A 16,807-nucleotide genomic window follows, 5' to 3' on the forward strand; every position below is an offset into this window, starting at 1 on the left:
ACATAACCATAAGCGACTGCACAAATCACTGCCTTCAGATGATGGGTAATGGTGGTTCTTAAGACAGAAGAACTTCCTCTTGCCTCACCAAATGAATCAGCATAGCTGGAAATTACTGGAAGTCCATCACGAGCCAGGCATGGTACTAATAAGCACCTTGTAAAGGCCAAGCCACTTAATCTCCCAGCAAGCCTCTGGACATCATTATTATTTTTAATTTTTTTTTTTCTCATGGAGGTGAGATTCTTATTCCATAAACTTATTTTCAAGGGAAAGATTCTGCACTTAGTAGATTCAGTGTTGTGCAACCATCACCTCCACTTCCAAAACATTCTATTACCTCTAAAGGAGACTCTGGACCCACCAGACAGTTGCTCCTTAGTCCTCCCCCACTGACCCTGGGAACCACTGATCTATGTTCTCTATGGATTTACCTATTTTGGACATATACCTGAAATCAAACACTATGTGGCATTTCTTTCACTTGGTATGTGTTTGAGATCCATCCATGTTGCACGTACCAGCTCTTCACTCCTTTTTGTGGCTGAACAGGATTCTCTTGTATGTGAAGGCTGAGAACATTAGTTCTATTTTATAGATGAGGAAACAGGTTAAGATCACATGGTGAGTAAGGGGATGAGTTGGGATGCAAACCTGTGTCTGACTCCAAAGCATGTAACCGTAGCCATCTTGTCATCCAGCCAAGGCCAATTAAAGAAACCAAGCAAGTGCTGACAACCAGAGTCTCAACATTTTAAAAATCCTGAAGACTGGGGCAACTGGGTTGGTCAGGAGGTTAAGCATCCAACTCTTGATTTCAGCTCAGGTCATATCTCAAGGTTTGTGGGTTTGAGCCTAGCGTTGGGCTGTGTGCTGACATTGCAGAGCCTGCCTGGAATTCCCTGTCTCCCTCTCTCTCTGCCCCACCCCTGCCTGTGCTCTCTCGAAATAAATAAATATAAAATAAACTTAAAAAAAAAATCCTGATAACTGTAAGCTACTCAGTCTAACCTGAGGAGGTGGTGCCTTAAAGGCAGGGCAGGTTTGCAATACAGAACCATTTATCGGTGCCCTGTTGCTGCCCCAGCTGGCCCCACCTCCCAAGGGTGACCGACCTGTTCTAGCCATGGGTTCTTCAGGAGGCAGCATGAAGGTAATGCAGTTTACTGAGCCGACAGAACAGCCCTTCTGGCCACAGAACAGCCCTCAGCTCTTGACTTGCTGTGCACAGGAGAGCTGAGCTATGACTGGTTCCTTTGTAGAAGGCTCACCCCATTACCCAGCCTTCAATAAAATTATCTCTGTGGAGACTAATTACAAGTTAAGAACCACACAACGCTTCCAGGTTTGTAAGTGGGGTTCACAGATGGTCCTCATGGAATCTGTGAACCTCCTGAAGATTATGCCAAAACCAGATGCACGAGCATGTTCCTGGTGGGGGCCCCAGGCTGCACCCCAACACCGAGGCAGGGGACCACCACCCAGATGTACCAGCACATACCAGGCCTGCCTGGAGTGTTGGGCAGCCCTCCTTTCTAACCTCCACTCAGGCCCTAATCGTGACGTATTTCTGACTTCACATGCTTTTCTAGGTTGGTGTCACTTTAGCTGCGGAGATCTTATAAAGGCACTAAATAGGACTGAGAGCTCTGGGGTCAAGTCCTCCGCTCGCACTCCGTGGCGGTGGTGTGGGGTGGTCACGTCTCTGAGCCTCAAACCTTCATCCTGTGGAGGCTCCCACCATTTGAAGTCAAAAGTCTGTTGTGTGATTCTAAGATTTATACCTTAGTATTTCATGATTTATGTTATTATTTTAAATGATACTATTTTTATTTTTAAATTTCAATTCCCATTTTCCATGTATTTGTAGTTGTTGAAATCAAATTGATTTTCTGTATTGGAAAAAAAGCCTATTGTGTGATAAGCAAGAACACAGGGGTCTGCCCCATCTTAAACTCTACTATCTGAATATCTGCTATAACTATTTACAAAAAAAATGGTATATTGGCTATTCAAATACAAAACAATGAGTATAGGAGTCGTCAGCAAAATCACTCAAGTTGTGAGTGTCCGGACCACACGGCACGTGCTGGTCTTAGCTGACTGCTCCATGCTTGTGCTGTTTAGATGTGTGCTGTATTGTCGCATCATTTCCCCCGCTGTATTAAGTAAAAACGTTTCTTATGGGACTGGAAAAGCCCAAGAAGAAAGTAGGTGATTTTTTTTTTTTAAACTTTACATATTTGAGAAAGAGAGAGAGCACATGAGCAGGGCAGGCAGAGAGAGAGAGGGAAAGAGAGAATCACAAGCAGGCTCCGTGCTGTCAGCACAGAGCTCAGTGAGGAGCTTGATCCCACAAACCGTGAGATCATGACCTGAGCTAAGATCAAGAGTTGGACACTGAACTGACTGAGCCAACCAGGTGCTATTAAAGTATGGGAGTTTTAAAGGCCCAAGAAATCCCCTTTATTAGAAAAAAAAAATTAGAAGTGATAGTTCAGAAAGGTGGTCACATAAAAGATACAGTCTTGGCCAAGTATGTATTCCTTCTTTTTTGTGTATATATTTTTTGCACTGGGTAACAAAACAACTTGTAAAAAGTGCTGGTTCCACAAAGTTTCGTGGCGTTCTTGAGTGTGGCGTGCTGTTATAAAGCCAGTGAAATTCTTGTATGGAGGCTGCATGGCCAGTCAGCGTGATGCTACTGAACACATGCTGGTACACTGGGCAGCTTAGACACCTTGGGAGAGCTGAGAGAGAGGATTTGGTGAAGAATTCCAGTTTTAAAGCAAATCTCGGAGGTTCGAGATTTAAGAACCACATAAAACATGCTTGGAAGAGAGTGGGTGAAGCAACTTCTGCTCTGTAAGGCAGCAGCATCTCCCCACTGAACCACAGCCATTTGTGAAGGTGGTTTTATCACAGAGCAAATTTCCAAACTTGCTGAACCTGAGCTTTTTTTTAAAAAAAACACATGCCATCTGTTACATTTATTTCAGAAGGTAAGAAAAAAGTGCCAGGACATAATACATCTAAAGACAAGCTAATACTGCTTTTAGCTGGTAACTGTGAGGCTCATGTAACCCAAAACCTTTGCTGGGACATCATTCCAGAACCCCAGGGCCCTTGGGAAATGCTGAAGAGTGCATGGCCCACTGCAGCATGTTCAGACGGTGTACATGAAGGAGGAAAATCTTTCATACAAGGTTTGTTTCAAGATGGTGCTTTTGGACATCCTTCTAGAGCTTTCGTTTATAAGTAGTATCTGTGTAGTCTTGTGGCTTTTCTACATCTTTACTGTAGCCTTTACATGAAGAAGTCACCACAACCTTGAAGGCACATTAGCAGATGATAAGCAGGTGATGTGGGTGCTCACGGGCTGACAGAACTGTGATGAAGGATTCACAGAAGAATTTTTACCATCAAGGCATATGACACACTGATTGGGTATGGAGAGAAGTGTCACCACAAATGACAGATGAAATGGGGAAAAAAATAGCGCCTGAAATTTTTGCTGACTTTCAGGGTTTTAAAAAAAGTGATGATGTTTGAAAGCCAAGTCTCTGACTTTGCTAAGGAGCCTGGTGAGAGCAAAGCGGGTAGTAAAAATGTTGAGCTACTGGTATCGCTAACGTACAGCAAAAAGGCGTATTACTGAGAGGCTCTTTCAAATTGGTAATCATATTGGTCTGCATCCGAGGGAAAAAGAGGAGCTCCCTTATTTGAATGCCAAATCTTTAAAATGTAGATCATGCAGATCTAATGCTTCTGTTGCGAGAGCAGGATCATGACGTGAACAGAAGCACCATGTTTAAAAACGACATCAGGTGGAATCTCAGGCCGCCGGAAGCTCCGAGACCACACGTCACAGGAATGCAAACATTCCAGCTCTCACCGTCCACTTCTGGGGTATGCAGTGTCAAAGAGAAGACTGCCATTGTCTTGAATTTGGACACTGGACGAATCTCACACACCTGTTTCCCTCAGGCTGTCACTGGTTTCCCTCCTGCTCATCTTCCCCTCCACCCCTGCTGCCCTGCAAAACCTTGACTGGTATGTAACCAATTTGAAAAAGGCTTTGTTTACTGAGTTCTACTAAATGCTAACTGCATTCATTATGTATCCTCATACATTATTTCACTACCTATTTTTATTTTACAAACAAGTTCACTGAAGCAAGATGCAATTTTTATCTAATACTGTATAACACTGTGGTGTACTGGACACAAATGTGCCCATCAGTGAGCTGAGAGTTAATGATTAGGTGATGACGTTTTTGAAAGGCTTTACGATTCAGAAATCCTGGACAGATAATAAGTGGATTTTCCAGGGTTGAGTAATTGGTTGAAGTTCTTAGAAAAGATGAGACACATCATTTTTTCCATTTAACATATTGGCACACAGAGTCTTATAATCCCCAAGTCTCCTTTCCGGCACACTCTCAGGAACACACTGGATGTGAGTAATGAGATGCATAGAAAAGAGTTTGGGAAACTGTACCGTGTCACATAAATGTAAACTACTGTCGTTGTCAGGTAAAATCAGAGAGTAACAGAATTTCCCTGTAGCTGGAAGAGTCCTCTTGGAACTCATCTAGTCCAATGTGCTTACTGAATGGGTGAGGATGCGGGCCCACAGACGAGAAATTCAGGATCAGTCAGGGTCAGTGACTTACTCAAGAACAGAATCTGAAGGCCAGCAGAGGGCTCTTTGTTCTCCCCTGTGTCATTTTATCTTTTAAAATACTAATTGCTTTTTGGTGATGGGGGGGCCATGCCCTTTAGAACTTTTCACTTACTGGGCGATTATAGTAAGAGGACTTTTTACCTCACACAGAACTTGGCTTACTGTAGGACACTCAACAGTATTTGTTGGTAAATCAGAATTCTGAGGTTGAATTGTTAAAGTTCGTCTTGGTCACTTCTCTCTCGTGAAGAAACCCAACGGCTTAGAATCACCTCCTGCAACCAATCAAAATAAAAAGGTGACTGAAAGTTCCAACATCAGAAATGAAAGAACATGCTAGGTGTGTGACATCACAGTAACATTTCACAAAGAGTTGTCTGTATTAATGATGACACCTGTTCCTATTCCTTGTTACTGAAACATCTGGAGAAAATGTACACACCTTATACGCAAATACTACCTACCATAATCACACAAAGATTTTAAAAGCTAAATGTGCCTTGGCCTTGGTATCCCACTGGGACATTTCAGGAAAAGGAATCTGAAAGCTAGCACGAGAACCAAATCTGAGATGTATCTGGGTATGCATCTGGTGTATCCGGGCTGGCACTGAGAAGGGAGAAGTGGGTCTGGGCTGGCATTTTAGGAACAGCTAACCGAGTGGGCACAGGCAAGACAAACTGGATGGATGAGGCGCTGAGGCCGGGGAAGCCGAATGGTGACTGGTGGGGCTGTAGAGGGACCGGGTGGTGTGAACAAGGAGATGGGGTGCAATGTTAGAGATGAAAGAGGACGAGGACGGCTGCATGTGGGGGAGGAGTCACAGGCAGACGGGCAGTTACTTGCAGAAATAGCGAGTAACCCTGGGGGACAGCATGATGAACGTGGCAGTCTTGCCAGAGAAAAACTCTCCAGGAAGACTGGGAACTGGGAGAGGCTTGGCTGGGTGGTCCCAGGCCGCCTGTGAGAGCAGTTTCAGCTGAATGGTGGGGATGGAAGCCAGATGACACTGCAGGTAAAGCAGCAGCAGGAGTTAAGGGGGACTGAGAGCAGGCTCAGCGGGGAGAGGGCCTGTGGGGGCTTCCTGTTACCAAGGCAAGAGGTTTTCCTTTCTTTTCTTGGGACCACGTGTTCCAGAGGACACAATACAGTGGATACGGTCTTTAGGATGCCATGAACTTGTCTCTGAGTTTACCTACCTGAACTTTGATTCGTTTCATACACTCTGGTGACTCCATCTCTTTGTCAGTCATGGTAGAGGGTTTAATCAAATAGCACAGCATAAGTTCCTATTGAGAAACAAAGAACAATCTCCACATCCCACACAATAATAATATAAATTTGGGTGCGTGATCAGGAAGTGCAGGCAGTCTCCATTCCCTCCCACTGAGTGCTCCTGGAAACTCACAAAGCATACCGGTTTCCTCCAGGAACACAAATGGGCCCGGGATCTAACTAAGGACCAGGCCCATACAATGGGTGTAAAAATACTAGAAACAGTACAGATTTCCTATTTCTAAAAGATAAAGCTATTTTTTACAGGCTAAACCTAAGCAGTTTCACCTGCAGACAAGGCAGTTGCCCCCTGGCCTCTGCTGGGCCTTCTGGTGTCACCTCCCACAGCGCCTCCAGCAGCAGTGGGACAGACTCAGAGGGGCTCACAGTCTGTGTTTGGTTAGCAAGTTATTGAGTAACAGAGAACACACAAAGCTTTCATCCTTAGTAGTCCTGGGGTAAGATGAAATTTCCCTTCTATCTTGACGGGAGCAGGATATGGCAGAAGACAAGTCCGGCAGTCAGACGACTCTGGGTCTGAATCCCCATTCTGCATATAAGCTGCATGATCTTGGGTTTGTCCCTTAACATCTCTGACTCTGATTCCTCACTCTTAGGGATAAGGATACCGACAGGGTGGTGACAAAACATGTACAGTGTTTAGCTATAAATACTAATATCCTTCCTCTCGCTTCAAGAGATCTGCTAGCTTTGAAAAGAAATCAATGTTTTGACTCCTTTGTGAACGTGTGTGAGTAACTTTTGAGCGTGTGTTGATGGCAGGCCTGGGAAGGGAGGCAATGCCCACCAACATCAATCACTAGGGATCTTTGAAGCTCAATTCGTGGTGCTCAGTACCAGAGGGTAGGGGCAGGGAACACGAGAAGAGGTCAGCTTCTAGCCCCCCACCTTTTTAGAACTTCACTGGCAGGAACACTGTGAAGTTCCTACAGATGACTTTTATGATTCTACTACATTTAAGAAAAAAAATCCAAGCATTTAAATGACTTGTGAATGCCAAAGCTGATGTCGTTACCTTGGAGACATTAACTGAAACTCTGCTCAAGGCAGCCAGTGACCTCCAGCTGAAAGGTCTGCGAAGAGAGCCCTCAAAATGGTCGTCGACTAATTCAATAATGACAGAATAACTGGAAGACACACAGAGGGCATTAAAAAGCATGAAATCAACCTCTTTAAAAAGAATAATGCTTGTTCTACCAAACAAAGACACAGAAAATAAAACGTACATCATCTCCTCCTAAATTCTCCTACAACGTTATTGGGAAAAATATTAATGAAAAACTCCTACTTTAAATTACAAACTTTCAGGCTGATCTCAACAGTGACAAGGAGAGAACAGAAATACTTTACCTGACAAGAAAGCTGTGAATTCATTCAACTGTTTAGATACTCACTGATATTAAGATGAACAATTACTGCTTAGAGTAACTGAATGTGTAATACTAAAACATATTATAACCTATTTATTACTATGTACATAGTACAACATTAGTATATAAAGCACAGTTGCAGAGCATCTATTCCTAACAGGCCAAGAGAAACATGATTGTAATTGTTTCTGTGGCACAGGAGGTCAGAAATTTCCTCCTGTCCTTTGAAGCCATTACCTTACTTAAAAAATCACCACAGGGGCACCTGGGTGGCTCAGTTGGTTGAGCATCCGACTTCGGCTCAGGTCATGATCTCACGGTTCATGAGTTCGAGCCCCATGTTGGGCATGCTGCTGTCAGCCTGTCAGCACAGAGCCCACTTTGGATCTTCTGTCCCCTTCTCTCTGCCCCTCCCCCACTTTACACTCTCACTCAAAAAATAAATAAAACATTAAAAAAAAAAAAATCACTCCAAACCTTGCATGGTAAAATGGAGGGCCTTTTCGATACAACACTGCAAAGAAAAAGAAAGAAAATGTATAACCCCTTAAAATCAAAATCTTACTGTATTATTGATGTTTTCTCTTCTCCAAAGAGCTATAAATACCCAATTATCTGTACATGGGTAATGTGCAAAATGTCCAGTGGTCTATTTTTAAAACCCAAACTGTTTTCTTCCCCCCTTGGAACAAAATGCAATTAATAAAGCAGCAAATCTGTGGCCAGGACCCGAACATTCTCATCCCACCCTCACCCCACAAATGAAATCCAAACTGAAATACAAGTGATTTTTGTCTTGCCTCTTGTCTTACAATCTCGAGTGAGAATGTGAAATAATGTCACAACATGTGAAGTTCATATAATAACATTTTGTTATTAATTTCTCATCAGTGTAATTCAAAGTGCCTGAGCTACTCTGGCTAGGTACAAGCTGACTTGAGTGTTGGTACCAGAGATGAGTAACCATACGTACCACCTGTGGAGATTAGTCTGCCCTACTAATTTAATCTATGGAGCTCAAAAGCCAGTGCCCAAAAGAGCCTGGAGCAGGGACTCTGCCACGCGGACTCTGGAACTGTGCACGGAATCCTGCAGAGGCACACAGTCTGTGGTGGGGAGTAGCTATCTGTTCATCAAACCTGTTTCTCCTCTCTTTCCAGGCACAGGGCTAGACCCTGTCTCTCAGTTTCCCAAGCAGAAAGCCTGGCCCATAAAACCCTTCCATGCACCAATTGTGTGTTTATTCCTTTTTGAAGGTGACCTTGAAAGCCATGTGGTGAAGGCCATGGAGCCACAAGGAAGCAACCTGGGCTCCTGAAGCACCTTTGGGAGTCGATTGGCCCACCACTCAGAGATACTGGTTTTGAATTTCACGTGCAATGAAATTGTTAGGCCTCTGAGATTTGGGGTTTATATGTAACTATAGCTATAAAAATTACCTTTACTAATACACAATTACATCTGTAAGCTTGTGGCCAGTGCAAATCAAAGCAGAAAAACTTTTTATCCATTGAAGAATTGACAGAATCTTCCTTTTTGGCCGTAACAGTACTGTAGCTAATCCCATTTCCCTAAGGCTCAGCAAGCTCAGAGCCAACTTTACAGCCTCAGTTAGTAACCCTGTAGGATCCTAGAGACAATACAGCAATCCTTCACCTAGAGTACATTTTCTAGGGTCACATTTCCTTTTTATTATTTTATTTCCTATTTAAAGTATATTTAAAGGATTTGGCAAGCAGCTCAAATTCACTGTGTAAGGGCACAAATTTAAGTAAATACCCCAACATACAATCCTCAATGTTTTGAGACGCAGTGGAAAGAAACCACGTACTGGAAAAAACTTGAATTCAGGAGTTTTGTTTCCTGTCCAGTCTCTGCCATTCTTGGAGGTGTGACTCCAAACAAGTTACTAATATCTCTGAGCCTCAGTGTCCAGAATTACACAATGACGAACAAGGGGGAAATTGGGACCTTTTCTAGCCCTCAAATACCATTATTTATGATCAGGCACACATCTTGAATCTCATGTGCATCTGGAACACTGGAACATTCACAGCTCGAAAGCAGCTCTTACCTACAGGTTGGGTCACTTCAGATGACTGATGATGATGATATAGTTTAGAAGTTAAAAGCATGAACACTGACATCAGACAGACTCAAGTTCAAGTCTTAGCAGTATCAAGACGACATGATGACGCCCTGTGTTTCAACTTCCTTATTATAAAAAACCTGGCGTAGTGACTGAATGTAGAGGCATTGACATGGTGGCTGGCATAAAGTAAGGGTTCAAAATGTTACCTAGGATAGTAATCATAATGATGACAGCATATTCAGAGGGAAAAGTAAAATTGTTTTTACAAAAATGCCTCTCAAGCAGAAAGATGAAAACTTTGGAAGTCTAAGAAATCCTGGGCATTCAAAAATAAAGTCTGAAAGAACGGGGAAATGAAGGGAAAGCTCCTTCTTTTAAGTGAACGTCAGAGATGGCGTGTGGAAGGAATGACAGAATTACAAAATGATGATTAGTGTAAGAAATTAATTCGGGCAACTGTTGTAATTATCAGGGAACCAGATACGCACAGTCTCACCCTACACATTATTTGTTAATTACAAAAGGAAAAATGTAATTTTACAACAGACATCTGACAATGGTCACTTCGGCCACGTGATCATACAGTGGGACAGCCTGATGTTAAGTACCTCCTGATGGGGCACAATAAATACACAGGGAACCCATGCATGCTGAAGAATGGTGAGATGGAGTCTAATGATGAGGAAACAATCGAACATATCTAGAATGTGGGATATCCTCTAGGAGTTTTCAAGAAAACTCAGTATCATGAAAAACCAACAAGGTAGAGAAACCGTTTTAGATTTAAAAAAGCTAAAGAGGCCGTAGTGGGGTGAATCGTGGCCCCCAAAAGGTACGTTTACATCTTAATCCCTGAATCTGTGAATGTGGCCTTATTTGAAGAAGGTTCTTTGCAGAGACTGGAGTGATAAGCCAAGGGACGCCAGGTGCCACTAGAAACACTATAGACAAGGGACCGAGTTCCCCTACTGTCTCTGGAGAGAGAATGGTCCTGTGAATGTCTGGTCTTCAGAACTGTGAGAGAATAAGTTTATGCTGTTTTTCTAAAAAAAAATTTTTTTTTAATGTTTATTTATTTTTGAGAGAGAGACAGAGCGTGAGCAGGGGAGGGGCAGAGAGAGAGAGAGAGAGAGACACAGAATCCAAAGCAGGTTCCAGGCTCTGAGCCATCAGCACAGAGCCTGACGTGGGGCTCAAACCCATGAACTTCGAGATCATGACCTGAGCCAAAGTTGGACACTTAACCAACGAGCCACCCAGGCGCCCCAGTTTCTGTTGCTTTAAGCCCCCCACTCCAGTATGTGGGAATTTATTATGGCAGCCATAGCAAAATAAAAGAGAAACCTGTAATACCAAATGTGGTAAGTGAACTGTGACTAGAGCTGGTATTGAAAACAAAAACGACCTCCCCCCGCACAGCCACAAGACACATTTTGGGGACAGCAGAAGAAAATTTAAATTTTCTGATATTTTGGTGATATTGAAAAATTCTAGGGCCGCCTGGGTGGCTCAGTTGGTTAAGCGTCCAACTTCGGCTCAGGTCATGATCTCATGGTTTGTGGGTTCAAGATCATGCTGACAGCTCAGAGCCTGGAGCCTGCTTCGAATTCGGTGTCTCCTTCTCTCTCAAAAATAAAATAAATGTTAAGAAAAATTAATAAAGAAAAAGAAAATTTCTAATTTCTGTTGGGTATAGTACGGTATTACCGTTATGTAGGAGAATGTCCCTATTCTTATGAGCTGCATGCAGAAATACTAAGGCTTATATGCGCAGATGTGGAAAATGTTAAAGTATTTAAAAAATTTGACTAGAAAAGAAGGCAAGAGAGTGGTTCAGGAAAGAACCAAAAAGGGAGACGGAAGAAGGTGCACCTCCTTGTTCTGTGAGGAGTACAGAGGAGCTGCTCTAAAGCCTCTCCCTGGCTCAGTCTCTAGGTGGGGCGCCATGCCCAGGACAGTTCCTCTGGACTCTGGGAATCCTGTAACTCTGTTGGCTTCTAACAGCTCCCGTCATTCCACTTGTCCTCTGACTTCTAATTTGCAGGCAGCTGCGAAATCACATGACCGAACTTAGTCAATGCAAATCCAAAACTGGAGTGTATGGGAAGGAGGCTTGGGAGTAACTAGATCTTAAGTTACATCAACCAGTAGCTGCCTGTGTGAGAAAAAAACAAAAAATCTACACCTTGAGTTGGATTTTCGCTTTCTGGCTGGCAGAGAAGTACCACTCCGTGGAAGTACACAGAGCTCGGACCCAGACAGAGCTAATCTCTGCACCTACTTGCTGTGGGACCCTTGGCAACTCCCTTGACCCTTTTAAACAGTAATTTCCTCAGCGCATTATAAAAGGAGGTGAATGCCACACGCCTCATAGGAGTATGAAGAGTAAATAAGACGAGGGAAGAAAAGCACCAAGGCAAGGTGCCCGGTTGCCATAAGAGCCAGCAGCTATGGGAGCTTCTGGGTGGGGAATATAAGGAAAGGCTCCCACTTGGTTTCTAGTCTAGTTTTCATCAGTGGGTGATCAAGGTCAAGTAGCTCAGCAGCTGCACTTGATTTGAGATCCATATCACTAGCTCGAGTACCACTCCTAGAATGAAATGTGATTGACAAGATTTATTCAAGGGAAGAGTTTCCCTGATAAGATGTGAATTTCATAAGGGCTCTTGGTCATGAGTCATTACCTCTGTAAACAGAAACAATGGTCAAGAGAGGATGTCCTGGGTTTAACCTGTCTTGGCAGTTCTAGGGTATGTGTGATTAGGTCATCAACCCTCAAAATAATATTGCTAAAAAACAGCAGCCACCGAGGAACTGTGCCCAGAGAAGAGGTAAAGTTTAGGAAACCGTTCCTCTTTTTAAATTTTGTGGGTTTTTTTGTTTTTGAGAGAGAAAGACACAGAGAGAGCAAGCGAGTGAGCATGTGTGCATGAGTGAGGGGGTGAGGGGCAGAGAGACAGAGAGAGAAGGCTAGATATCACAACTGTGAGATCATGACCTGAGCTGAAATCAAGAGTCAGATGCTTCAACAACAGAGCCACTCAGGCAACCCTACTTTTTCTTTTTCTTTCCTTCCTCTTCTTCTTCTTTTTTTTTTTTTTTTTAAAGATTTTAAGTAATCTCTATACTCAATGTGGGGCTTGAACTCACATCCCCAAGATCAAGAGTCACATGCTCTCCCAACTGAGCCAGCCAGGCACCCCAGCAAGCTGTTCCTCTTATCCCAGGCTAGCACTGCTTGTGAACCTCTGCTAAAGCAGGAAATGTGAAGACACCCTTCATGTTGCTGCTGGGCCAGAGACCTGGTCTCAAATTAATTATACAAGCAGCCTGAAGTTACATGATATGACCCAGCTGTGGCAAAGGCCTCTGGGGAGTTGGAAAATAGCAGTTGTTTCATTTCTTTTAAAAAAACATCTGTCCTTTCAACCATCCCCATAAGGCAGTTTTGGTTTTAAAATTACTCTTCATTCAAAAATATGGCTTAGTATTGAAAATACATGAGATAAGTATGCTTAGAAGGCACTCAACATAGGCTCCTGTCCCCTGCAACTTTTTATTTTAGTTTTTATGAAGATGTTTTAAATGTGTGTGTATGTGTGTGTACGTTATGGTGTTATCCATGTTATATGATGAGCAAATGGAAACTCAGAGAGAAGTAATTTGCTTGAGGTCACACAGTAAAGAGGCAGAGCTGGCTATGAACCCAAAGAGCTCTCTTTACTAGCCCCCTGCCACTTCTCAATGTGTCCCTGCAGACTTCTTGACTGGAAAGTTCTAATTCAAGTTTCACTCCTACAACGAAAAAGCTGAAGAAGACCTGCCAAGTGTTTACACTGAGTGGCTACTCTTACAGGAGTATGAAAAGGAGAACAGGGCAGGAAGCCAAGGAAGGAAAATGGGCACATAACTTATTTAAACATCGTGAACTGTGGCCAACACAATTACATGGAAACCTAGCAAACTAATCTCAAGCTAATCCTGATCATTCGTGTGGTAACCCTGAGTTAGGATATCTGTACCTGAAATCCAGCTGTGGAACAAACAAAAGGAATCATTTATCTTAGAGGAATAGGAAATTCTTAACCTTTATTTTGGACTGCAGACATGTTCCCTCCCCGCTTGAGAACTTAGTGAAAGGTTCAGACTCTTGACCCATAACAACACACCAATCTAAAACACAGTATTTTATATTGTGCTGGGGTTTCCTGAAGACTATCCTATGATTCCAGGTGAAGCACAGTTTAGAGCATTTAAAGATTTAAAAGAATGAATTGGCTTTCTTTGGGTATTTAAAAAGGCTCAAAGCATTTGGAAGGACCATATGACACAGGTCAAAAGACCTCAGGGGCCGTGACTTCTTAGAAGACCTTTCAAATATATTGACATTTTTTGTCTGAACCTCACAAGTAATTCTGAAAAGCATCCAGGAAGCACCCTCACTTGGGAGGTGAGGGAAATGAGTTTGAGGGACTTGGCAGTGACACTAGTGCTGGGCACGGACCCTAGGATTTATGCCCACTGACCCGGGCCTGTGGCTTTGGGAGCCACTTACACAACGACAACTCTAAATTTTTATCTGAAGGCTGTCCTATGCTCTAGAATCATCTATTTTACAGTATCTCCACTGGACTTAATATGTCTAAAATACGAATCCATGTATGTAAGCATTATCCCTGATTCCTCTTAAATGAAACTCCTACATCCATTCTGTCTGCAGGGTTGGTTGGGCTCAGCTTCCCTAACAAAGTCTATCTGCTTCCATTTTTGCCCCCTGCCCCCCATCCCACAGTCTACCAGTAACAGAGGAGACAGAGAGTTCTATTCACTTAAGTCACTCCTTTGCTCAAACTCTCCCAAGACTTCTAATCACCAGAATAACAACCGGGCCCTACATAATCTGCCCAAGCTGAATTTGCAGACATCACCTCATGTAACTCTCCCCGGAATCTCTAAGTACTAGATACACTACCTTTATGCTGTTCCTGAGACTTCCCTGCCTCAGGGCCTTTGTGCTTGCTATTCACTCTGTGCCTACCATGTTCTTTGCTCTTTCCCTGGGATCTCTAAGTTCTAGACACCCTGTTTTTATGTTGTTCCTGAAACTGAGCTCATTCCTGCCTCAGGGCCTTTGCACTTGCTGTTCACATTGGGCCTACCATGTATTTCTCCAGATTCTCAAGTAGCCTGTTCCGTACTGTGGTCACATTTTGCTTGTTTTGATCACATCTTTTCAGAGCCTTTTCCTAACTTTCCTGACTTTCTATCCCTCTACTATGTTTTATTTTTCTTAGTATTTAATAGTCCCTGAAATTAGATTATATATTTACTTGTTTGCTTATTGATCTCCCCAGCCAGAATGTACGCAGCTCCATCAAGGCAGTTCTGTGTTTGTCTCATTCACCTCTGTCTTCCTGGTACCTAACAAGACCTGGCCCACAGAAGAGTCTCCGTAATGATCTGTTGAATGAAGTGCTCCTCTGGTCCAAAAGCCTTACTTTAAGATAAGAAGATGCAGTTTCTAAGGGCCTGGGCTCCAGAAAAAGCCCAGCTCCGTAAGTAACTGGTCCTGGAAACTATTAGGGGCAAATGACCCATTCTCTCACAACTGCAGTCTATCGGAAAAATTAGAATAATAAGAGTATCCTTTGCTGCTTTAGGGATTAAATGAGATAATGAATTTTAAAATGTTTGACACATAGTAGATGCTCAACAAATGGTAGCTGTGATTATTCTTCTAATTCTGTGATTATTGTCATTTGCTAGATGTGACAATGGAGGCCTAGAGGATGAGGGACTCCCCAAATCATAGGAGTGAGTGGCTAATGAGAGGAGGGGGCAGAGCTGTAAAACTCTCTTCTCAGATTACAGAGTGGTGAGAGAAAAAAACCTGAACACTTAGGCCTCCAGGCTTCTATCCCGGGCTTGCCCCTTAGACTTCCTTTCCACTCTTCCTGGACAAACCCTCCACTTCAATCCAAATATTCTTACCTAAGCCAGAAGGAAAGCATCATCTTAGAAAAAAATGAGCAACAGTACATATAACCAATTCAGTTTTCACCCCGGGATCTGCTGCGAACCTTGGTTCTCGCACCTACCAAGAATTACTTACGTAAATCTGTCCCATACTTCAGTCCCACTTTGGGAACCCAGCCCTTGCTTCGGAAGTAATGGTATGCCATGTACGTAGTCCTGAATGTGGGCTGAACTATAGGGAAAGCTTTCCAGAGCTTCAGGATTGTTAAAGGCTCCTAATATTAAAAAAAAAAAAAAAGAGGGGCATGATTATGTATGTGTTCACTCATCATTCAGCCAGTGAACGGACATCTACACTAAGTGCGGAGTGGAAGCAGGGAACACGGTACCCACAACGGAGGGACTTAACAGAAGATCTAGGCCCATGCTGTCCAGTATGGCAGCATCAGATATAGGCCCTAAGGGAGATGTGCCTCAAGGGGAAAATACACATTGAATTTCAAAGACTTGGTAGGAAAACAAGAAAGTAAACTATCTCAGTAAGTTTGGAAATGTTGAGTTAAACAAATCTTGCAAATAATATAAATTAGTTTCACCTTTTTTCTTTTACCTCCCCCCCCCACCCTTATTTTTATGAGACAGAGAAAACATGTGCACATGTGAGCTGGCAGAGGGGCAGAGGCAGGGAGAGGGGAAGGGGGAAGGGGAGGAAGAGAGAGAAAGGGAGGGGGGAGAAACGGAGAGAGAGAAAATCTCAAGCAGGCTCTATGCTCAGAGTGGTTCCATGCTTGATCCCATGACCCAGAGATCATGATCTGAGCAGAAATCAAGAGTTGGATGCTCAACCGACTTATCCACCCAGGCGCCCCTTTTTTTCTAGCGGCTACTAGAAAATTTTAAAAAGGACCCACATGGCTCCCATCTGAGGCTTGTGTTTACTTCTGTCAGAGAGCACTGGTCTGGAGGACCTGGGAAAGGCTGCCCTGAGACAGCAACATCTGAGATGAGGAGGAAGTAGCCGAATGGAAGGGGATGGTGGGAAAATTGGGGGAGGTGGGGTGGCTGTGGAAGAACACTCTGGGCAGAGGGACGAGTGCGTGCCGCGAGCTAGAGTGTGACAAGTCCACCAAAGCCACAAGGCAGCATGTTCCAAACATTTCACAGACCCAAGAGAATAGCTACTGTATGTCAGGCCACATTCAGAAAAGCCAAAATGTAATTTTGTAAAAGCTTAAAAAAAAAAAGACGCTTCATTTAGTCCTTGAAACTGGAGGGTGTGTTATCTCATGGCACAAATGAGCAATCCAACAGCTTCAAAGGGCATTTTGTTCCTAATGGAGGATGTGAAGAGACCAAGAATGGCTTGGTTCAGAGAACATTCAATTTT

General features: G+C 43.4%; 1 protein-coding gene across 3 annotated transcripts in view; it reads right to left on the reverse strand.

Moving 5' to 3' along the window:
* Positions 1 to 2,975: 2,975 nt before the first annotated feature.
* TSEN2 (tRNA splicing endonuclease subunit 2) overlaps positions 2,976 to 16,807 on the reverse strand; it is a 49,421-nt gene continuing 35,589 nt past the window's right edge. For all 3 annotated transcript variants that reach the window (XM_058725957.1, XM_058725956.1, XM_058725958.1), the window contains 5 exons: positions 15,557 to 15,695; positions 7,830 to 7,866; positions 6,998 to 7,109; positions 5,886 to 5,975; positions 2,976 to 4,961 (listed from right to left, as the gene is read on the reverse strand). In XM_058725957.1, coding sequence (XP_058581940.1) covers positions 4,902 to 4,961; positions 5,886 to 5,975; positions 6,998 to 7,109; positions 7,830 to 7,866; positions 15,557 to 15,695 — 438 coding nt within the window. In that variant the 3' untranslated portion in view covers positions 2,976 to 4,901. The remainder of the gene's footprint in view (positions 4,962 to 5,885; positions 5,976 to 6,997; positions 7,110 to 7,829; positions 7,867 to 15,556; positions 15,696 to 16,807) is intronic.

This window comes from Neofelis nebulosa, chromosome 4, assembly GCF_028018385.1.
Source record: "Neofelis nebulosa isolate mNeoNeb1 chromosome 4, mNeoNeb1.pri, whole genome shotgun sequence".
NCBI lineage: Eukaryota > Metazoa > Chordata > Mammalia > Carnivora > Felidae > Neofelis > Neofelis nebulosa.